Here is a 24402-nt window from a genome sequence, read left to right on the forward strand (position 1 = left end):
AAAATCTAGTCAGTATTTGTTATGTGTTTCAGGATACTGTACAACCTTTCGTGGAAGTTTCTTTTCAACACACTGTATACCAAACCAGTACAGCAAGTGGATCTCATCCATGCTGGAATGAAGAAATTAAAGTAGATTTTATGTAAGTTGGAATCTATTTTTCCTCAGCTTCTAAAAATAGAGCAATAACACAATTGTTTTCTTGAGCCATTGCTTGAAATTAACGATTGAGATAGGCTTTATTTTTTAAGCTTTTAAATTATGAAATAGTTCTTACATAGGTATTGATATATATAATGTATATGCAAATATAAGTTCTGAGGAAAAGTAATAATATGAATACCTGTGTATCTACCATCCAGCTTAAAAAATAGAATATTACCATTACTTTCAAAGGCCAATACCTAGCTGTCACTAAGCCAGTACCTAATTATATTCCCTTTCTTTCCCCCTAGAGGTAGCAACCACTAATTTGTGTTTAACATTCCCTCTATGATTTTATATCATAAGTATTTATCCCTAACCATGTATTATTCACTTGTGGATGTTTCAACTTTGTATAAATTGAATCATCTTTTGCAATCTTGTTTATTTACTCTTAATTATTTTGAGAGATTCGTCTGTGTTCCTACTCATAACTTTCTTCCCTCCCATCCTTCCTCCCTTTTTTTCTTTCCTACTTTCCTACCTTTTCTCCCCTCTTCCTCCTTTCTTTCCTTCTTTTATTTTCACTTCTGTATAGTATTCTTCTACTGGACTAAAATGCCGTAATTAATACAAGATTTTACTAAAATGCCGTAACTTTTTCCTGTTGATGTCCATTTGGCTTGTTTTAACCTTTTGTTATTGCAAATAACGTTGCTCTGGACATTCTTGTACTTTCTTCTGGAGCACACATGCAAGAGTTTGTTTTTAAGACAGTAGCTCTCAAACTTTTTTGTACATTAGAATCACTTATATGGCTTCTTAAAACATTGCTGGGCCCACCTTCATAGTTTCTAATTCACTAGGTCTGGGGTAGGTCTTGATAATTCCATTTCTCACAAGTTCCCAGGTGTTACTGATGCTACTTAGTCAGGGGATACTTTGAGAACCTCTGCTCTAGGATATATGTCCAGGAGTAGAATTGCTAGGTTGTAATTGAATTCAGCTTCAATTTTACTAGATAATACCAAACTGTTTTCTAGTGAGTGTACCAATATACACTCCCAACACAATATATATTGTGCCATATCTTCAATAATATTTTGTATTTTTAAAATTATTTTTTCTAATATGATAGATCTAAAATGATATTCTTATTGTGGTTTAATTTACCTTCCCTGATTTCTAATGAGATTGAGTTTTTTCTCGTTTAAAAAAACTGATGGGGCACTTGGGTGGCTCAGTCGGCTAAGCGTCTGACTTTGGCTTGGGTCATGATCCAAGGGTCCTGGGATCAAGTCCTGCATCAGGCTCCTTGCTCAGCAGGGAGCCTGCTTCTCCCTCTCCCTTTGCCTGCTGCTCCCGCTGCTTGTATTCTCTCTCTGTCAAATAAATAAATAAAATCTTTAAAAAAATAATAAAAAAATTGATAGACTTTATTTTTTAGAACAGTTTTAGTCTCACAGTAAATTGAGTAGAAAGTACAGAGAGTTCTTATATCTTTCTCACAATACACACACAGCCTCCCTCAGCATCAGTGTGGTATGTTTGTTACAATCCATGAACCAATGTTGATGCATCATTATCAACCATTACTTCAGAGTTCACTCTCGTGTTATACATTTTATGGGTTTTGACAAATGTATAATGACATGTACCCACCACTATATCATACAGCATTGTTTTACTGACCTAAAAATAGTCTCTGCTTCATCTATTTATCCCTCATCCTTCCCCTGGGACCTAGCAACCACTGATGTTTTTATTGTCTCCATGGTTTTCCCTTTTCCAGAATGTCATTGCATTAATCATGGTTTTCCAGAGAAACAGAATCAATAGGGTGTGTGTGTGTGTGTGTCTATCTTTGTGTATGTATCTTTGTATCTTGTCTTTCTCTCTCTCTTACCCTTTAGAATATGGGTAGGCCTCATCTAATCAGTTGAAGGCTTAATGGAAAAAAGACTTACCTCCCCTCGGGAAGACTTGAACAGCAACTCTTCCCTGGGCCTCCAGCCTGCTGGTCTACCTGGCAGGTTTTGGACTTGGCTGCCTCATAATCACGTGAGCCAGTACTACAGAGGGTAATTTGCTTTACTCAGGTCTACTCATTTTTTGTTAACTTGGAAAGAACACTTAACATGATATCTACCCTATTAATAGATTTTAAAGTGTGCAGTATATTATTGTTGGCTATAGGTACAATGTTACACAGCAGACCTCTAGAGCTTATTCATCTTGCTTAACTGAAACTTTATGCCTGTTGATGAGAAACTCCCCGTTTCCCTTTTTCCAGCCCCTGGCAACTAATATTCCATTCTTTGATTTAATGAATTTGACTAATTTAGATGTCTCATGTAAGTGGAATTATGCAGTATTTGTCTTTCTGTGACTGGCTTATTGGTTTATTTAACTTGGCATAATGTCCTCAAGGTTCATCTGTGTTGTCACATACTGCAGAATTTTCTTATTTTGTAAGGGTAAATAGAATTTATTTCATTGTATGTGTATACCACATTATCTTTATCCATTCATCTGTCAACAGACATTTAAGATGTTCCATCTTGACGATTGTGAATAGTGCTACCAATGAACATAGGACTAGTAACATCTCTTTGAGATCCTGATTCAATTCTTTTGGGTAGATTCCCAGAAATGGGATTGCCAGATCAGATGGTAAATCTGTTTTTAATTTTTTGAGGAACCTCCATACTGTTTTCCATAGCAGCTGCACTATTTTGCATTCCTGCCAACAGTGTACAAGGATTCCAGTTTTCCACACCTTTACTAACACTTTTCATCTTTTGTTTTTTTGGTAATAGTCATTCTGACAGGTGTGAGGTGGTACCTCACCGTTGTTTTGATTTGCCTTTCCCTGATAATTAGTGAGCATTTTTTATTAGTTAGCAATTATTGAGCATTTTTAAAAAAGATTTTATTAAGTAATCTCTGCACTCAACGTGGAGCTCAAACTTACAACCCCAAGATCAAGAGTCACGTGCTCTACTGAATGAGCCAGCCAGGGGCCTAGAACATTTTTTCAAATACATGTCAGTCATTGTAGATCTTCTTTGGAAAATGTCTATTCAAGTTTCAGCATATTTTAAAAATTGGGTTGTTAACTTTTTTACTATTGAATGTTGTATGAGTTCCTCGTATATTTTGGAGATTAGCCCTTTATAATATATATGGTTTGCAAAAATTTGCTCTCATTCCATAGGCTTCCCTTTCACTCTGTTGATTGTTTGCTGTGCAGAAGATTTAGAGTTTGATATAGTTCTACTTGTTATTTTTGCTTTTGTTGCCCATGCTTTGGTGTCATATCTGTGAAATGAAATCATTGCCACAACCTATCCCGTGAAGCTTTTCCCTTGTGTTTTCTTCTAGGAGCTATATAGTTTCGGGTCTTACTTACATTTTAAGTCTTTAGTCCATTTTGAATTGATTTTTGTGTATGGTGTAAAATAAGGGTCGATTTGAATATTTTTGCATGTTGATAGTTTTACCGACACCATTTGTTGAAGAGACTATTCCTTCCACGTTGTATATGCTTGACATCCTTGTCAAAGGCCAGTTGTCCTGATGTAGATGCAGGGATTTATCTGGGCTCTCTGTTCTATACCATTGGTCTACATGTCTATCTTTATCCCAGTACCATCCTATTTTGATTACTGTAGCTTTGTAATATATTTTGAAATCAGGAAATTGGATGCCTCCAGCTTTGTTCTTCTTTCTCAAGATTTATATTTGATACTATAGCTGTATAAATAGGTTTTTGTTATTGGAAATAAAGTACGTTGATCAAGACAAATTTGAAACCTAGAACTTAAAATTGTTCTCTAAACTCAATTAGCCATTTCCAGTTATCACTTCCTAAATATCTTTAGCTCTCACTGGTGTGAAAGAATATAAAGAACTGTCAACCACATCCATTATCAAAGTCCTTTCTCTTGTCCTGGTGTCCTTTCTCCCTTCTCCTGCCAATCTTGTTCAGCTCCCTCAAGTTCTGCAGATCATGTGGTTCCTATTTGCATTATTCTTTGATGGTGTCTCTGTATTAAATAAATGGATTTAGGAGAACACAAAATAGTTGATAAGATAAATAAACTTATAAGTGAACTAAAGAGAAGGAGGCTGTAGAGTATTTGCATTCTCGCAGTTATAGCAGCAAGATACGCCAAGAACACATTTAGAGTACAACCAAGAAGATCAGAGGGTTCAGCTAAGGCACACCATTCAGTACCACTTTTGGTTCCCTGAGATTCAAGAGCTCTATTCCCTTCTCCACATGACATTTTAATGAATGAAAACCACATGCAAATGGGATAGAGAGTAATAATAAATAAATAGTGTATAGTAATTAGCCTCATGAGCTCTACTTTGGAGGAGAAATTGTGGTGAAATTTGAATAAGGTTTTAGTAGAATACAAAATGCAAGATGATGCAGGACTTGAGAGATTTAAGAGACATTCTAAGTTGATACACTCAAAAATGTCTGGAGGATGACAGTTATTTCTCCTGCCAGCATAGTGTTGTAAGTATTCATTGCCTCCTCTGTCTTGTCTTAAGCCTTTGCAACACAAAGGGGAACTCTTGAAGAACAGGGTAGGGAGCTTAGCTTATGACTTAAAAATATAAGGAAACTTCAACTTAAAATTGTTCTGTAATCTCAGCTAACATTTTTCAGTTGCCACTGACTATAGGTCTCAAAAGTTATACAAACTTTTGGAGATCCTTTGAAATAGTAGTTGCTTCCTTAGCAACAAGCTTTAATAAGTAATATCAGTGGCAGTTGGTATAGTGAAAAGTGCCTGGCCTTTTGAGTCAGCCAGAATTGAGTTCACATACAGCTCTGTTGTTTGCTGGTGGCATTACCTTAAGCAAGTTATTTAACTTCTCTGAGCTGTTAGAAGTTTGATCAAGGTTCAAGGTTCCATGCACAAGCTGGAGCTAAGAGTGAAGCAAGTAATAGGCTTGTGGTATACTACACTATCCTTTCAGCTACCTCCAAAAACGTATCCAATCAAGTAAGCCATCAACAGACAGCTTGCAAAATGCATTCCACTATCCCAATTTCTAGTTGGAGAAAATAAATGTGGGAAAGAGAATAAGTTCTGTGGTTAAACAGTCATCTCTTAGCTGAGAGCAAAAGAGCAGTTTAACTACATATGGGAACTAGCAGAAAGTAGCAGAGTTTAAGGTATTTGGAAAATCTTAATACGCCATACTTTGGATAATTTCTTTGCAATGGATGGCTGTAGTGAAAGTCTTTCTGCTTGAAATTTAAACATTCTTATTTTTCATGCAAATTACTTTAAGAGAGATATAAGGTAATTTACAAAGCACATACCGGCTTTAGTGAAAGATAACACTCATCTGCAAAACATGTAGCTTTTTCTTAGCTTATACTTTATAAAAGAAAAGAACAGGTAATTTTATGGTTCTTTATGTACAATACTCTTATAAAATAAGTTAAGCATTTACATGTTTTTCTTATTTACAGCTCACCAGGACATGACTATAGCTTCTCAAGCTTATCTAAAATGAAAGATAATATATATATCAACATTTTTGATGAAATGATTATTGAAAAACATGAGGTAAATTAGAATAATTATAATAATGTTGAACTGATTCTAAAGTCAAACTGAATGAAATCTAGTAACATATTTGTAAATTTGCTTTTATTTTTTTATTCGTTTTTTTTATTATGTTATGTTAATCACCATACATTGCATCATTAGTTTTTGGTGTAGTGTTCCATGATTCATTGTTTGCGTATAACACCCAGTGCTCCATTCAATATGTGCCCTCTTTAATACCCATCACCAGGCTAACCCATCCCCCCATCCCCCTCTGGTCTAGAACCCTCAGTTTGTTTCTCAGAGTCCATAGTCTCTCATGGTTCGTCTCCCCCTCCGATTTCCCCCCCTTCATTTTCCCCTTCCTACTATCTTCTTTTTTTTAACATATAATGTATTATTTGTTTCAGAGGTTCAGGTCTGTGATTCAACAGTCTTACACAATTCACAGGGCTCACCATAATGAGGAATTCTTAATCTCAGGAAACAAACTGAGGGTTGCTAGAGTGATGGGGGGTGGGAGGGAAGGGGTGGCTGGATGATAGACATTGGGGAGGGTATGTGCTAGGGTAAATTTGCTTTTAGATGCAATGTCTACTTCCAGCATTTTCTAAAAAGGATTTGGGGTAACTTGAAATAAAATCAGACATGTGACAAGTCAGTTAAAAAATAACAGAGATCATAAACCACATATAGGAGGAGGAGGGGTAAATATACCAAGAATTTGGGACAAGTAGGTTTCTACAATTAAACATAACATTTAAATGTGAGCTCCCTGGTAGCCAAGATAAATGAAACAAAATGAAAATGGGTTATATATTTCTCACTGTCTGATCCTAGAAGATACACCACTTCTGCAGAAGACACCAAATTATTCGTAGGATTAAAACCCAGTTCTATTCAATCAGATTTTATTTATTTATTTATTTATTTATTTATTTATTTGAGAGAGAGAGCACACACATGTACATGTGCATGAGCAGGGGGAGGTAGAGAGAGGGGGGGATCCCAGACACACATTCTTATTAAAACGTTTTCTATCAATTCTTCATAAAGGCTGAAGGTAAAAATATTGAAGACTAATTGGTGATGGTTCTTTTTTTTTAAGATTTTATTTATTTATTTGACAGAGAGCGAGAGCGCACAAGAGGAGAGAGCAGCAGAGGGAAGAGGGAGAAGCAGAGGGAGAGGGAAAAGCAGGCTCTCCACTGAGCAGGGATCATGACCTGAGCCGAAGGCAGGTGCTTAACGGACTGAGCCACCCAGGCGCCCCAGTGATGGCTAGGAGTTAAACTGAGTAGTTTCTGAATATCTAAACTAATAATGGGTAGAACTTGGGAAACCCAAAAGAATGCCTAACCGACTTTCTCTCTCAGAAGTGAATTATCTCAATGATCAGTTTGACCAGAATTGAATAGTAATTGATTAATAGTTCAATTCTTTTAAGTGCTTATGTTGTTAGTGAATGGAATCCACATGCTTCAGGTATCAAACATCTGTGACAACATTGGCATGCTCTTTAGCAAAGGAAAGGGCCTGGCCTATATTCTTGCCTTCATCTCATGCACTGGGTTACAAGGTAACTATAGGCCCAAACATTCCATTTTTTCATAAAAGACCAGACCTAGGATGAGCCCCAAGTTGACCACCCAGTTGAAAGAAGGTTTTAGTTTATCATCGATCACTATTCTTTAGAAAACAGTTTCTTTCCATGCCTCGATTTTCCTCTTTTCCCTGTGTATTTTTTCTTCCTGCTATCAACTGTTCTTACTTCCTGTGGGTCTCCCCTTCGTTAGCAGGAAGCTGAGGACTCGAAGTCTCACAGACGTGGTGTGGCCTATTTTTAGCACTGGGGGTGAAAGAGCTGGGCTGAGATGAATTTGGAATCAATCTCTCTCTCATAGTAGTGGTAATATTTTGAGACCATGAATTTATCTCTAAAATATCTTAGACTAGATCTTTTATATTAGATTATTTTTATTTTGTGTTATTTTCTATGTATTTTTATTACATTTATCTTTCTTGACCTACAAGGTATTTAATATTATGTTTTTATATTTTCAAATGTTTGAGTGACTCTAGTGTAAAGTTTTGATTTTAAATTCTAGTTTTAGGGGCCCTGGGTGGGTTAAGTGTCTGCCTTCAGCTCAGGTTATGATCCTGGGGTCCTGGAATTGAACCCTGGGTTGGGGGCTCCCTGCTCAGCGGGGAGTCTGCTTCTCCCTCTCCCTCTGCTACTCTGCCTGCTTGTGCCCTCACTCTTTCTCTCAAATAAATAAATAAAATCTTAAAAAAATAAATTCTAGTTTTATTGCATTTGTAGCCAAAGTGCTTTGTGAATTTTTAATAATTGGTACTATGATTTTTGAAAAACATAACTCTTTAAAACATTTTATTTTTGAAGATTAATTTTAATTATATGCTTTTTCTAGAGTTTACAGACCACTTCAGATAAGTTTAGATTATTCAGATGCAAGAGACTCAACTCCAGGTTTCTTAATTAAATTTGTATTGACAAACTTATTCTGGCAAACATTTTGCTTTCTATCCAAGGGAAAATAAATAGTAGAGACAAAAGGCTAAAAAGGAAAAAATGTCATTGCTTCAGAACATGAAACCAAATATTGCTAGTATCACCCTAGAAACATCTTTTGTGCTCTCTCCAAGTTACTTCCTCCCCATGAGTAACTATCCTAGCTTCTTTTTTAAAAATTTAAATTCAGTTAATTAACATACGATGTATTATTTGTTTCGGGGTACAGGTCTGTGATTCATCAGTCTTATATAATACCCAGTGCTCATTACAACACATACCTTCCCCAATGTCCATCACGCAGTTACCCCATCCCCCACCCCCATCCCCTCCAGCAACCCTCAGTTTGTTTCCTAAGATTAAGAGTCTCTCTTCCCCTATGATCCTATGCCTTGTTTCTTAAATTCCACATCAGTGAGATCGTATGATAATTGTCTTTCTCTGATTGACTTATTTTACTTAACATAATACCCTCTAGTTCCATCCATATTGTTGCAAATGGCAAGATTTTATTTTTTGATGGCTGATTAATATTCCATTGTATATATATACCACATCTTCTTTATCCATTCATCTGTCGATGGACACTATCCTAGCTTCTAACATGTATTAGGTATTACTTATTTTTGAACTTTGTATGGTTGAAATCTCATACAGTATGCATCCATCTGTGAGTGGCTTATTTCTACTCTACTTTGTGGGAGTCATCTGTAATGTTACTCATTGATTCTCATAGCTGTATGGTATATTATTATAGGAATATACAACTTTTTTATTCATTCTATGACTGATGGATCATTTGCTTCTTTCTAGTTGTCAGCTCTTACATTTAAAACTGATATAAATGTAATTGGACATGTCTTAGGGAAATTAATGCATTTCTGTTGGAAATGTACTTAAGAGTAAAATTGCTAGCTCTTGGACTGTGCATATGCTCAGCTTTAGTAGTTTAATGCCAGGCAGTTTCCAAAATGGTTATGTCGATTCATATTTCCACCACCAGTTTATGAGATTGATCCACATCCTTGTTGTTACCTAGCATTGTCTGATTTTTTCATTTCAAACGTACTAATGAAAGTAATCATATCACCTTATGGTTTTAAGTTGCATTTTAATGATAATTCATGAAATTGAGCACCATTTTCTATGTTTATTGGCCATTTTGATATCCTCTTTTGTGAAAGATGTGTTCAGGTATTTTGCCCATTTTTTCCCATTGATTTTTAACAGCTCTGTGTATACTCTGGATATGAGTACTTTGTCAGATATACATTTTATAAGTATTTTTCCCACACTGGCTTGTCTTTTTCACTTTTTTAATGTGTCTTTCGATGAACAGAAAATGATTTAATATAGTGCAATGCAGTGGTGGTGCTTTTTTGGGTCCTATTTAAGAAATACTGCCCACTTAAGTTCATGAAGATATTATCCTGTGGATGCTTCTAAAAGTTGAATCATTTTATCTTTCACATTTAGATCTAAAGTCCAACCAGAATTGATTTTTATGTGTCTGTGAGCTAGAGGTTCAAGATTACTTTTTTTGCCATAAGGCTATTCAGTTGACCCAGCACCACTTATGGAAAGGATCATCCCCTCCCCCACTGCACTACAGAATCACTTTGTAAATCTGCTGACTGTATAAATGTGGGTTTATTTCTGGACTCTATTATGATCTATTGGTCTGTTATCTCTATTATGTTCTATTGGTCTATTATCTATCCTTACATGGATACCACACTGTCTTAATTACTAAACCTTTGTTATAAATCTCAATATTTAGAAACCTAAGTTTTTCAGCTTTGTTTTTCTTCCTCAAGATTGCTTTGCCTATTCTTAGCTCTTTGTATTTCCATATAAATATTAGAATCAGCTTGTTGATTTCCAAAAACAAGACAAAACCTGCTAGGACTTTTATTAGGATGGATTGAATACATAGATCAATTCGATTAGAATTGACATCTTTATAATATTGATCTTTCCAATCCCACATACATGGTATATATCCCCTCTTCCCCTTTAATTATCTTTGTAGTAGTATTCAGAGAAACAGAATCAATTATATATATGATATATATATGAGGAGATTTATTGTGGGAATTGGCTCACGGGATTATAGAAGCTGAGATATGCCACAATATGCCATTTGCAAGCTGGAGAACCAGAAAAGCAAGCACTATAATTCAGTTTGAGTACAAAGGCCTGAGGACACGGAAACTGCTGGTGTAAGTCCAAGAGCCCTTGAGAACCAGGAGCTCCGAAGTCCGAGAGCAGGAGAAGTTGGATGTCCCAACTCAAGAAGAAATAATTTGCCTTTCCTCCACCTTTTTGTTCTATTCAGGCCCTCAGAAGGATTGGATGATTTCTGCCACATTGGTGAGGGCTGATTTTTTACTTAGTCTACTGATTCAAGTGCTGATCTCTTCAGTAACACCCTCACAGACATACCCAGAGAAAGTGTTTTACTGTATCTGGGCATCCCTTAGCTCAGTCAAGTTGACATGACTATCACAATTTCCTTTTCCCAGTTTGCAACCTTATGGGGCTTAAGCATGCCTAGAATCAATCCTAATATTCTAAACAGGCCAAAATGATTAATTTCTCTTTGTACACAGATGGATGGTTTACTTTAACAGGATGGCCTGTTGTTTACTTCTTTAATGACAAGGTCTTGGAAGTGTAAGGCCAGCTCTATCCAAGGCTAAATTGAGGATAGGAAAGAAAGGAAATCAAACCAATCTTGCAAATCTGAAATTCCCATGATACAGGTGATCAGGACCTTAGGGAAAATAAACAATCTGTCAGCTAGCATAAGAAACATAACATACCAAGCAGTCAGAATTGGTCTATCAGTGCAATCACTTCTCCACAGAGAAACCTTTCTTAGAAACTGAACTGGGCTCAGAAGACTGCTTGGTAAATCAGAGAAAACTGAATCACATGGTTTTAAGGGCTTAATGAGGTAGCCTTGGGGGTCACCTGTTTCCAATAGACATGTCATGCACTTAAATTACTTAGCCATGTCAACAAACCTGCTTCTTTTTGACCATGTTATATCAACCATCAAACTTCTATTCTAAGTCTACTTTTCTCACTGACCCAGCATCCATGATGCTACTCTTCTCTTTGAGGGTGTCCTCATCATTTCGACATATTTTCACTACCATTTAATATCTTAAAATGTTGTTAATGGTGGTGATGTCTTCAGGGTTGAGTTAAGGTAAGTTTTATTCTTTGTATTCTTTATTTTTTTTAAAAGGTTTTATTTATTTATTTGACAGAGAGACAGCGAGAGAGGGAACACAAGCAGGGGAAGTGGGAGAGGGAGAAGCAGGCTTCCCGCTGAGTGGAGAGCCCAATGTGAGGCTCGATCCCAGGACCCTGGGATCATGACCTGAGCTGAAGGCAGATGTTTAACCACTGAGCCACCCAGGTGCCCCAATTCTTTTTATTCTTTAGTGTATTTTCAAAGTTTGCTGCACAGAGCATATCTACTACAATAATGTAAATAGCCATACATAGGCCATAAACTCCACAATAGGTCATTATTTTGCTTTAAATAATCAATTATCTTGGGATGCCTGGGTGGCTCGGTCAGTTAAGTGTCTGCCTTCGGCTCAGGTCATGATCCCAGGGTCCTGGGATCGAGTCTCGCATCTGGCTCCTTGTTTGGCGGGGAGCCTGCTTCTCCCTCTGCCTGATGCTCTGCCTGCTTGTGCACACGCTCTCTCTCTCTCTCTATTGGACAAATAAATAAATAAAATCTTTTAAAAAAATAGTCAATTATCTTTTAAAGAGAGAAAAATATTCTTTCTGCTTACTCTGGTTTCTTTTTAAAAAGAAAAAATGATTTTTTATAATTATTTGCAAGTTTGTGAAATTACTCATCACATGGTATACAGTAAGTAATAGAAAAATTATTCATATTAATAGGATCCCTATTTCAAGAGCTGCAGTAGTCATTCACATATAAGAAAGAATTGGCTTGGATCCATTGTCTTCCCTATCTCTGCTCTTCTGCAACAATCTGAGGTAATAGAAAGTGATTATTTGCTAATTATTCTGAGTTTTTACCTCTGGTTAATAGAAATGTACTGTTTGTTGTCTTTGAATCAGATTCTGTGATTGACATATTGGTAGGTCAGTTAAAACAATCTTGTATTTGAGTGCCATTAGGATGTTGCAGAATTTAAATGTTTTAGCTGTCTCTAGAACAGGAGACACCCATAAATTTATTTCTTATATCTTTAGCGTGTTCACTGATAAAGAATAGCAAAGCTAGGGGCACCTTGGTGGCTCAGTCGTTAAGCGTCTGCCTTTGGCTCAGGTCATGATCCCAGCGTCCTGGGATAGAGCCCGCATCCAGCTCTCTGCTCCTCAGGAAGCCTGCTTCTCCCTCTCCCTCCCCCTGCTTGTGTTCCTGCTCTCTCTCTCTCTCTCTCTGTGTCAAATAAATAAGTAAAATCTTAAAAAAAAAAAAAAAAAAAAAAAAAAGAATAGGAAAGCTACCCTTAGGTCTTAAAGCAACACTTACATTTGCATATAATAGTTTTTTAGGACCAGATTCACGAATGTTCTTTGATTAATGATAAATGATGTTGCTTTGTGACCATGGGTTCCAGGAGTTTCAGCTCCTCGGGATTGTTTGTTGATAATGGTGAGACTGATGATTAGCACCTGTCTCTGTGATATCCCCACAGGGCTCTCCTGTTGAGTTATGTAGCACAAATATGCCTTCGTGGCCAGCAAAATATAAAAACCTCAGCCTAGACTCCATTTTAGGCTTTGTTACTTTCTTACAGAGCTATGCCAGACACAGAAGTTTCAGAAATGAATTTTCTACCTCAAGGAGCTCACTGTCTATAGAAGAAAACTAACACTTTAGTACAACCTAATAATGCTGTAGTGCTTTGATAGGTGCACGAGATAGTACTATGAGAACATACAGTAGGGAGTACCTTACTCTTCCTGGCTTGGAGGAGGAGTGTGGGGTATTCAGAGGAGTCAGGGCTGAGTCGGAGGGGTATGAGGAGGAGAATGAAAGGTCAGGAAAGTATTTACAGAAGAGATAACTTTTGAATCAAGTCCTTAAAGATGGTTTGTCAAACAAAAGAGGGTATTTGACCCAGAAGGAATTATGTGTGTATCAGTATTGCATTCAGCCATTTGCCACAGAAAATCTAACAGTGATGCAAGGGGTCTATTTATCTCACCTAAAAAGGAGTCTAGATGACAGGCAGCAGCTCGAGAATATCATCACATCACATAAATATCATGTACCTTTCATCCTCATAATTGCAAATTGGTCAATGCAGCTCCAGCCTCATATCCATGTTGTAGAAAAGAGCAGGGTGAAGCAGAAGGGGCCGGGCCTGTATCAGGAGGACAGACACTTTTCAGAAAACCCTGGCAGACTTCTCACACTTATGTGAGTTGGCCACTGCGTGGCTGTCGTGTTGCTGCTAAAACCACTGGTGAGAAAGGAGGACAGAATGGATCTTAGGGAGGAGAGGAGAAATGTCTGCATAATGTGTCATCAAGAGGGATGTCACACGGGAGCATGTTGCAAATACGAGGGCTGCAAATAAAGAGCAATAGAGATTTATTATTTTTTTAAAGATTATATTTATTTATTTGAGTGACCAAGAGCCAGAGAGCACGAGCAGAGGGCGGGGAGTGAGAGAGCATGAGTGGGGTGAAGGGCAGAGGGAGAAGCAGACTCCCCTCTGAGCAGGGAGCCCAGTGTTGATGCTGGGCTTGATTCCAGGACTCCGGGGACTCCAGGGACTCTGGGATCATGACCTGAGCCAAAGGCAGACACTTAACCGACTGAGCCACCCAGGCACCCCAGCAATAGAGATTTAAGTTGTTAGAGGTACAGGGATTCCTATATCTGTAAATCTCTCGATATCTCTCAGTCTCAGGCCAGACTCCAGGGTAGAAAGGTAGTTGACAATGTGAACTTCAAAAGTGGACAGACCTCATTAGCTGTCTGAGTTTGCACAAATTACTTAAATTTTGTGAGCCTCAGTTTCCTTATCTGTAAGATGGAGATAAGAGCCATATCTACTTCATTGAATGATATGATCTATATCAAATATTTGGCACAGTGCCTTGTACATAGTAAGTCCTCAATAACTATTAGCTATTATTATTAGTTGTTATTATTGTAAATCAGCTCCTACCTACACACACACACACACACACACAAGATCTCTCCTCCTGTGGACCTGTGGGTTGTCCTTCCTGCTGTTATATTTTTTCTTCTCTTTCTAGACCGAATATAAAACATAATATGGTCTTTTAGCATCTTCTCTGAGCCTGAATTGGATCTTCTAAGAACTGTCATTCTGTTAGGATAACCTGCATCCTCGTGTCATCCCTTTCTAACATATGCCCTCTCCACACAGTGCATATTAATGAGGGACCCAGAGTGTCAAGGGTGCCTGTGAATAGACCACCATGGAGAATGTGATCATCCTTGTGCAGATGCATAGAACCAGCACATACGTACCCATACAAGCCTGTTTCTTCCTCTGGAGAAGACTGAAATGGGCTGTACTGTATTTGCTGATGTGTATTTTCTTCATGTGGAATCTATTATATTGATATATTCTTTCAGATTAGTGGAACATTTCAAGTAAATATTCCACCAGTTTTGCTTGGGTATACTTGGAGTAAGACTTATGTGTCTCCTAAAGAAGATTATAATGGGCAGAATTTAAAAGAACGTACCTTCTTAAATATTTTTGCTACCATTGAACCTCAGATATCACATGTCACCTGTAATCCAGAACTAGACAAGGTAGGTTTTACATTGAATTGTTTTACGTGTACTTCTAAAGAAGTATAAACTCTTTTAAAAACTAGTAATAATAATTTCAAAGCTGGTAAAAATGAACATTGGTTCTTGATATTTTCCTGTGGGAACAACACGGTACCATGTCAAAATATTTTGAACTCTATTCTAGTTTTCAGATCAAACAGATGTTTTGGAGAGAGCACAGATTTTTAATAAAACTTGTAAGGCGATGTTTCCCAACCGAAGAATCACGACGACTGTCTTTAATGGTGAAGGGTTACAGATCTTAGTAACCAGATACATCAAGGCGCTAAATCCACCTCAGCAACTCCTGGATATGTTTCTTCATGATTCTAATGCAACGCTTGTAAGATACGTATTTTAGTAGCTTTACTGATGTATAATTCACATTGCATAGAATTCACCCACCTAAGGTGTAAAATTCAACGGTTTTTAGTATATTCACAGAGTCGTGCAGCCATCACCATAGTAAATTTTAGAATATTTTTGTCAATCTTAATTTACATTTATTTTGTTTACTTTTTTATATTAACTTTGAGCATAACTTTCTTACTAAAAATTGTTTTGCTCTCAAAGACAGCTTCCTGAGAGAGAAACCATCTGTGTTGTAGTAGGTCCTCCCGAGCCCCAGGTGGGGGAGAGTATTTCTTCTAGATTCCTTTCATTTCTGCCCCCTTGGACTAGAGTTACTATGGCTATAGCAGTTCACGTGACCACACTGGCTTTGTAACATTTCTACCAAACTTTGAAAAATTCCTTTGACTTCCAGGCAAAATTAAAAGTTACATTTCTAAAGGGGTTTTGTCCTTCTCAGGATAGCTTTTTGCCGTATGTGGGAATGAAGAAACTGTGTTATATTTTTCTTTGTAAACTGCCAACGTAACACCTCCCACTCATCCCTATGTGACTTTTTCTTTATGCATATCTATTTACCAGCTGACAAGAGAGACATATGTTCAAAATTGAATTTCATATAAAATGAAGATTTATTCACTATGGACTCAAAACCTTCTACTCTGAGAAAGGAAAATATGAAATCAGAAATTTAAGTCTCCTTTTTGAGAAAAAAATTAGCTTTGCTTAAAGGGCATCCGTGAACAATGGTTTATATCTTTTGTTTATTCAGGTTTGATTGAGTCAGTTGGCTTACTTCAGAATATTTATATTATTTGTCCACTATAAAGCTCCCTTAGTTGGACTCTTTCGGATAAAATCAAAAGTCCTAATTTAGGTTGCCTCTGTCTACACTCTACCTTTCCATCACAAGTTTCTTCCCGTCTGTTTCCTATCACCCAAAGTCCAAGGAGTTAATAATGCTCTAGATTTATTTCAAAGACAATCTCTGTCTTTTTAAAAAAAATATATAACTCTTAGCAACTTTGCTTATGAAGGACTATGAACCATGTTTAATTAATTGCATGAAGTCAGAAATGTGACCAATGTAGGAGGTCATTAGTGCCTAAGTGATGGCTATTATAAATCAGTGAAAATATCAGTAAACTTTCTGTGTGGACTCATTACTTGTATCCCTTTCTCCTTTCCTACTTTAGTCTGAGCCCTTGTCTCCAGCACCAACATTTTCCAGCTTCAACAACTTGTAACAAGCTTATATTAATAAGAATAATTCTGATCGATTCGGAAAAAGCAAATCAAACTTTTGCTATTCTTCAGTATCTTTCTAAAAAATTCTTAGCAGTTGTAATTTGAGGTATATATGTAATATATATCATGTTTAACACTTTAATAATTTATTACAGTGAAGTGTTATGGTTAACAGGCATTCTCTGGAGTCAGGCTAACTTGGGCTTATTCCCAGAGACTCCATACATTGTGTTAGCTCTGTGATCCTGGGCAAGTTATCTTAGCACTCTATACTTGTTTCCTCTTATGTAAAACAAAAGTAATAATAGTATGTACTTGATGGGCTTGTGGGATACACTAAATGTGATGATATTGCATGTAAAACACTGTGCTTGGTGATGGGCATGTAGTATGCACTTAATAAATGTTAGTTAATATTATTCTAGGACCTCATTGCTCGCTTTGTATCTTTGATTCCTATTGTGCCTGATATTCTGGATGAAAATGATGGTTTTGACATATGGATGACATCAGAGGTAACGAATTATGTTTTATTTATTTATTCGAGAGAAAGTGTGTGCGTGCATGAGTGGGGGGTGGGCAGAGGGTGAGAATTTCAAGCCGACTCCCCGCTGAGCAGAGCCCTGCATGGGGCTCGATCGCAACAACCCATGAGATCAAGACCTGAGTGAAAACCAAGAGTCGGACCTTAACCAGCTGAGCCACTCAAGTGCCCCCATTATGTTTTATAATTGAAATATATAGTATTTCTTACCTTTCTCCTAAAGAAACATTTATGCACTTATGAAATACTTTGTCTTATGAAATTTGAAAGCATTTGATAATTTAATACATCATTTTTAGCTCTGTAACAATCCATAGAAATAATTCTTAAAGAGGAACAATCTTATTCAATATTATAAGTGGTAGCTCATGAATATTTTAATTCGATGGGAATCCCAGGAGTACAATATTATGACATCCTCCAGGGAGAAATATGGCTTGTCACTATGGAGCTGGACAGATGCTGTGTCTAGGACAAATACCACCACTTCTCAGAAGCTTTGCCCAGCCTCCCCACATCTGAATGAAGAGCTTACACAGCAATGCTCTTCCTTAGCACTTGGATTAAAGTTCTCTTTAGATTCGTTGCCAACTAGAATACAAGCCCCATGCAATATCTGAAACATATTTATACTAAACATTTGTTTATCTGAAGTGCAGATTTAGTTAGTCATCTACTTTTTCCCCCAAATCTGGCAACCCTAATTAGAGCAGTTTTTTCATTCCACCCTAAATTATATTTAGTTGCTTATATATTGACCCTACACCCACACTCTGTACATATATATATCCCAAGTTTAACCTCTGAATGAAGAAGTAGACTTGATTATTTATTTTTATATTTTTACGTAAATGTAGCAAGCATTCAATAAGTACTATTAATTGAAAATTACTAGTATGACAGGAGCCTAAGAGAGGGACACTTTCCGTCTGGAACCAATGGTCCTGGCACTTAATCTAGAATGTTTTAGAGGCTAGAGTGGAGCTGAAACGGATTTAGGGGGCACAGGGCTAACTTAATTAGTCAGTTACCCTGTCTTCTTCTGCAAAGGGAGACACAAGCATGTGGTTCTAGTGATTCAGTGATTCAAATATAGTAACACTCAAAGAGTTGTCATTAACTTTAGACTCTTCTGAGACTCTTTGACCTAATCAAAATATGTTCATGGGTATTATGATCCTGCAGAACATTGAAAGAGCCTCTAAAATATCTAAAAAATAACCATAAAAATAACCATTCAGGTAAATACTAGTACTCCTGAGTCTCCCCCAACCCCGCTCTTCCAGTTGAAGAAGTTTCAGTCATCTTCCTGATGGGGCTTCAACTCCATCCTCTTCCTCTCTTTGAGTTGAGAGCACTATATTGGTATTGGACAGAGTGAAGCTCCATTGACCAAAGGATCCTTTCCTCTAAAAACTCTATGTGACTTCCTATCAGATGAGGTTTCTTAAAACACCAGTCTGTATGTCCCTGTTTTCCAAGGGCAGTTTAATATTTGTCCTAAACAGAAATATCCTATTTTTGGATGATGAACTATTTGGTCACTTATGCAGTATCCACATTAATTGTCCCATAGTAAGGGTGACCCCTATATTCCAAGTTAGTGTTCTCCCCAGTGTTTTCTCAGACAGAGGTATCAGAGCTTTGAACCTGGAGGGAACAGAGAGGCTCTAAATCTGTTGGCTGCTTATATTATTCATCTTTCTCTTCTGTTTTCTTTTGGCCTTGTTGCTTTTGCTTTGCCTCAGCGCTGCATCAGTTTGGCTATTGGAAATAAGGAAGAGCATGCCATACTACTCTGTAATTTCTTTCTGTATTTTGGAAAGAAAGCTTTGGTCCTCCTGGGGACCTCAATGTTGGAAGTAAGTGCTGGAGTTAATACTTAAATAGTGTAAACAAAACTAATCAGCCTTCAGCTGCAAGTTTAAAAGACACCAAACCCAGTTTTCTGCCTTTTCACAAGCTAATTGGGGAATTTCATGTGCAACCAGTTATTTAGTTAAGAGGATACTCTTGGCTCATCAAAATGACCACCATGTAAAGAAAGGCTTTCCTTCACTTTTCTTTGTAAAGCTGTACTAATAATAGTGCTACTTCATGGGGTTACCAAGATATTAAATTACATAGTGAATATGTGACACTGAGAACGGCACCTTGGTTCATAGCAAATACTCAATAAATGGTGGTTATGGTGGTGGTGGTTGTGGTGATGTAACAATAGTCATAGCAGTAGTTGTAGGGGTTGTTAACTATCAACCACCATCATCTTTATAACTTTCTAATAATAGATTTAAAGATCCTTAAGAAATACTTCTCCCTGTTCTTCCTTCCTCAGTTTTTAGTCATACAAGATGTGGGTCTGAAATTTGTGTTTACCTACCTGAAATTTTTACAGCTTAAATATGCTCCTGCGTTCATACCTCCAGAAAGCTATCGTCTTTTGGATTGTTTCTATTTCTACCATGAATATCTTGATAAGGGTCAAGATTTCCAGTCCGGTTTTAGGCTTTGTGTTATGATCACTTATTTCTCTATATTTCCTTGGCATGGCTTATTATTTTTGTCACATTCGCAAGCTAAAAGCCCGTGGTTAATCTCCCCCCTTGCCATCCCCCTGTGTAGTTTTCAGTGCCACTAGATGGCAGTAAACAGTCGACAATATTTCAACAAACGTTTGCTTTTGTGCCTGTGAGTCAACACGGTGGGTGGCACCTCAGCTGTGTGGCTGAGGTGAGGCCTCCTCTTTATTGTAAAGAAGATGAGCACAGTGATAAAGAACAAGAGCTTTGGAGAGACCAGGCTGCACGGCCCAGTGTTAAGAATTTGTGTTTGGGAGTCAGTCAAAGAAGGGTTTAAAACCCAGCAATGCCGTTTACTAACTGTGTGATCTTAGCTTGTTTACTTCTCTGAGCTTCAGTTATCCTCTCCCTAAACAGGACTAATGCCATTTACTGTTATGCTAGACAAGCCCCTCAACCTCTGACTCTATCTGGAAGATGGGCATAATGATCACCCCATCTCAAAGAACTTGAAGTGAATGCAAGTGAAAAAATTTCGTGTGAATGTTGAGCACGATACCTGGTGCACGTAAATTCCCAATAAATGTTCAATAGTCTTTATTATTATTACCTGAAATTGTTATTCTTTTCTAAGAAAACTTTGAACTTAAAAAGGTATGTTCAGAACAGAATAATAACATAATGACTACTTTTATTCCTCAGATGGTTTCCTATATACTTTCTCTCTAGCCTCTAACTTCAGATCTTGTTCTCAAAATTAACTTAATGGCCTTTTAACTTCACTTGGCTTTTTCAGAGCCTTAGGCAAGTGTCCATTTCCTAACTCTGCGTGGTGTTCCCCTTCAGTCCCCAAGTATATTCCACTCAAAGCAGGGCTAGTCCATATAGTGCCTTTGTGTGAATTAGGCCAAAGTATCCCTACCTCAAAACATTTCAGTGCTAGCTGTTGTCAGAGTATACGGATTTTTCTAGAACAACATGTTTTACTGCTGCAAGGGTACACCCTACAGGGCTGTACATGGCAGCACCAGCTCAAAAGTTCTCTTCTTTGAATCTTCATGCTAGCCTGGGCCTGAGGATTTCTGGAGCTTTGGCTTTTTTGCTTTTCAAAAAGACTTTGAAGACCCTAAAAAAGACTTTTAGAAATCAAAGATATCACATACTTACATTATAATTTCCACATAGAAAAATGAGTTAAGTCAACCACCCACCAAACATGACTGTAGCTCTTTTTCCTCATATAGGGGCAAGTGGCGTATGTATTAACTCAAGAAACTGATGAATATTTGCTTTGGAATCCATTAACTGGGCAATGTCATAAGCAGTTTGACCCATTTTGTCCCTTACAAAGTGTAGACTGCTTGTTTGATGATCGAAATGTAAGTATATGGCGGGGGTGGGGGGCGTGGAATCTTATTTTGAGTTATCGCCTGAGAGTCTAACAGTGGACCTCTACCCTGGCTCTACATTAGAATTGTGTGGAAAACTCTGAGGAAACTACAGATGTTCAGTTAGAATCCCCGGGATATGGAGCCAGGGAAAACTTTTATCCATAAAGTTCCTCAGGTGATTCTGTAGTGCCTCCAAGATTGAGCACCAGTAATCAGTCTAATGTTCACATACCCCTAGAATTGCTTTACTTCCGACCTCAGAACCTCCTTTGGCTTCTACCACTTCATATGGTAGTAGGACTGTAAAATTTTGCTCCATCCTAACCAGGTAGAGCCTTTGTGCTCCCATGTGCCTATACTGATTTTATGTTTATGTTTTAATAGGTCTGGTTTAATATTCAACAAAATAATACACCGATGGCTGTACATTTTGACTATTCAAAGGAAAGTTTCTGGAAACAGTTGCTTCCAAAAAATTTCCAAGGGACAAAAGCACATACCATACAGGTAAGTTATATTTTTCCAGGTGTGTCTGTATGAAAGTTACCATTTGTTCTAATCTTTGCCAGTCATACCAGCTCTTGTTATGTTTATATAGCTGGTTGCATGTTGATTTACCTGGCAATATTAATAAAATCTAGTTTTCTTCGCCATCCAGCCTGAGTTTGGGCTAGTCTAACCATACTCCTCTGCTTGCAGAAAAGAAGAGTTGAGAAGAAGCTATCATCTTAAATGTGAATTTAGATTTTAAAGTAAAAATGTTTAAATATTTATTCTAAAACTGAAAATACAATGTTAAGATGGTGCAGTAAGTTTACTTTGACCTAGTCCTTCTGTTCCACATCCGTGGCAATGGTAAAATATAAAAATTGAAAAATAGAAGGCTTATCTGGGCTCCAAACCATGACGATTGTCTCATGGAATAGAAACAGGACAGAAATACTAGCAGTGAGTAGGGCCAAACAGGCGACAGCAGCAAGGTCTGAAAATGGTTCATGAAATCCAGGGAATCAGAGCTAGTCCCACTTTTTGGAGTCAGGGGTTGTGATGGGGCTTCCTACTTCACTACTCTTGAAAGAAGGTGGGGAAGGAACGCTGCAGACTCACTGCCTGGGGCATAAGAGGCAGGAGGAGGAAGCACCTCACACCTGAGGTCAAGAACAACCTAATGACCAGAGATGGCTCAGCCAGTGGATCTGCGATGGACTCAGTGTCACTTTGTGAGGGCACCCCAAATTTCACTTTGGTGGCTGTTTCTGGATTGAGGGCCAGGGCACGGCAGGGTGCAAGCAACGGCACAATCCATAAACTAAGAGCTACGAGCCCAGAGAAAGTGAGAGGAAAAAAAAAAGTAGAAAAATAGGCAGAAAACAGTTCATAGAAGCAGAAACTTGAATGCTCAATCTCACTCACAATCAGAGAAATACAATTTAAAACAATAAAACACTACTTCACATGTATAAGATTGACAAAAGAAATTTTAAGTGTGATCATACCAAGTGTTGGCAAAGAAGCAGAGAAATGGTGGGAAGGTAAATTGCTATAAATACTTTGGAAAGCATTATGATGATATCTGATAAAATTGAAGATGCTCCATCTTTGATCCCCCAATTCAACTTCTAAGTATGTACCATAAAGGAGCAAGCACAGGGAGACAAGTACAATAATGTTCATTATAGAATTGCTTGAAATAGCAAAAAAAGATTAAAAAAAAAGAAAGAGGGGCACCTGGGTGGCTCAGTCATTAATCGTGTGCCTTTGGCTCAGGTCATGGTCCCAGGGTCCTGGGATCGAGCCCCACATCGGGCTCCCCGCTCTGCGGGAAGCCTGCTTCTCCCTCTCCCACTCCCCCTGCTTGTGTTCCCTCTCTCGCTGTGTCTCTCTCTGTCAAATAAATCAATAAAATATTAAAAAAAAAAGGAAAGAAACAATTCATCCACCAGAAAAAGAATACATGAGTTATGAAGTACTCATACTATGAAATCTTCTATATAGTAGTAAAAAAAAAATAAAACAATTTACACTAGTTCTCAACTTGGACTGTGTATCAATTACATCAGAATCTCTGAGGGTGGAACTCGCACACCTGTATTATTATTTAAAGCTCCCCGGGTGATTCCAATGTGCCGCCGAGGTTGAGAACGACTGGTCTAGAGCCATGCACATCAACATGAATGAATATTAAAAAAGTAATGTTAAGCAAAACAAAGAATATGTGAAATGACACATAGAGTATAAAATCACTTATATAATAAAAGTTTGAAAACTATGTGTTGTTTATGTATATATAGACACATAGTGATAATGTAAAAGCATTCATAGGAATGATAAATACCAAATTTAGGTGAAAGGCTACCTTTGGAGACAAAAAACAGAATGAGATCAGGGAGCAACATACAAAGTACTTCAAGTCTATCTGTAATGTTTTACTTCTTTTTAAAAAATCTAAAACAAATATAGAAGAATGCAAATATTAGATATAGCTAAGTGGAAGGTATGTTGAGTGGATGTTCATTACGTTATTCTCAATGCTTGTCTGTGTATTTGAGGCATTTGACAATACCAAAAAGAATGCATGGAGGTTGCAGGGAAGGGATCAAGCAGTACTAAACTGTATAAAGAATGTCCCCCCCCCTTCAGCATTTTTCCTCACTAAGAAATAACCACTCTTAGTAGTAACTTGTGCGTCCTTCTAAACGTTCTCCACATGTTGCAAGCATATATATATTTTTTATATTTCCTGTTTGTAAAGTCATTTTAAAGAAGGGGAAATGCGCTTATCTCTCTTGAGCAAGCACTTTCAGCATCCATAGGCCATGCCTTACTCTTGCCCTCCCAAAGTTGTGACTGATGCCTTGCTGCCCCCTAGGGAGGAGAACGGTACATTTAGAGATGAGGTTTTATGCGTTCTATTAATCAGTCTATTAGGCGTTTAGTGAGCGCGTCTCGCATGCCTGCTGAGCCAGGGCTGTGTCAGGCATGGGTTCCACAAGGAAAAGACATGTCTCAGTAGTCTGGGGGCTTGTGTTCTCAAGGAGCAAAGAGAAGGAAGCAAGCCCTTGCAGGACAGAGTGGTAAATGTGATTACAGAAGAAATGAGTGTGCTTTGGGAGCACGCAGCAGGAGGACCTGAGGGGAAGGACAGTTGCTGGGCTTCCTGGGAAAAAGGGATGAGGGGCAAAGGGAGGAAGGTGAGCAGGAGCCGGCCGAGGGGAAACTCAGGTTGGACAACCACGCAGCAGAGCGAGTACAGCAAGCACGAAGATGTGC

The 24402-nt window shown here is 37.7% G+C and overlaps 1 protein-coding gene across 1 annotated transcript in view; it reads left to right on the plus strand.

Moving 5' to 3' along the window:
- Positions 1–24402, plus strand: part of CC2D2B (coiled-coil and C2 domain containing 2B) — a 92484-nt gene that overhangs the window by 62082 nt on the left and 6000 nt on the right. The window contains exons 24-32 of the mRNA XM_032432241.1: positions 33–142; positions 5645–5741; positions 12187–12285; positions 14876–15058; positions 15225–15422; positions 17104–17193; positions 18971–19084; positions 20986–21120; positions 21517–21639. Coding sequence (XP_032288132.1) covers positions 33–142; positions 5645–5741; positions 12187–12285; positions 14876–15058; positions 15225–15422; positions 17104–17193; positions 18971–19084; positions 20986–21120; positions 21517–21639 — 1149 coding nt within the window. The remainder of the gene's footprint in view (positions 1–32; positions 143–5644; positions 5742–12186; positions 12286–14875; positions 15059–15224; positions 15423–17103; positions 17194–18970; positions 19085–20985; positions 21121–21516; positions 21640–24402) is intronic.

This window comes from Phoca vitulina, unplaced genomic scaffold (assembly GCF_004348235.1).
Source record: "Phoca vitulina isolate PV1807 unplaced genomic scaffold, GSC_HSeal_1.0 scaffold48, whole genome shotgun sequence".
In the NCBI taxonomy this organism is placed as follows: domain Eukaryota; kingdom Metazoa; phylum Chordata; class Mammalia; order Carnivora; family Phocidae; genus Phoca; species Phoca vitulina.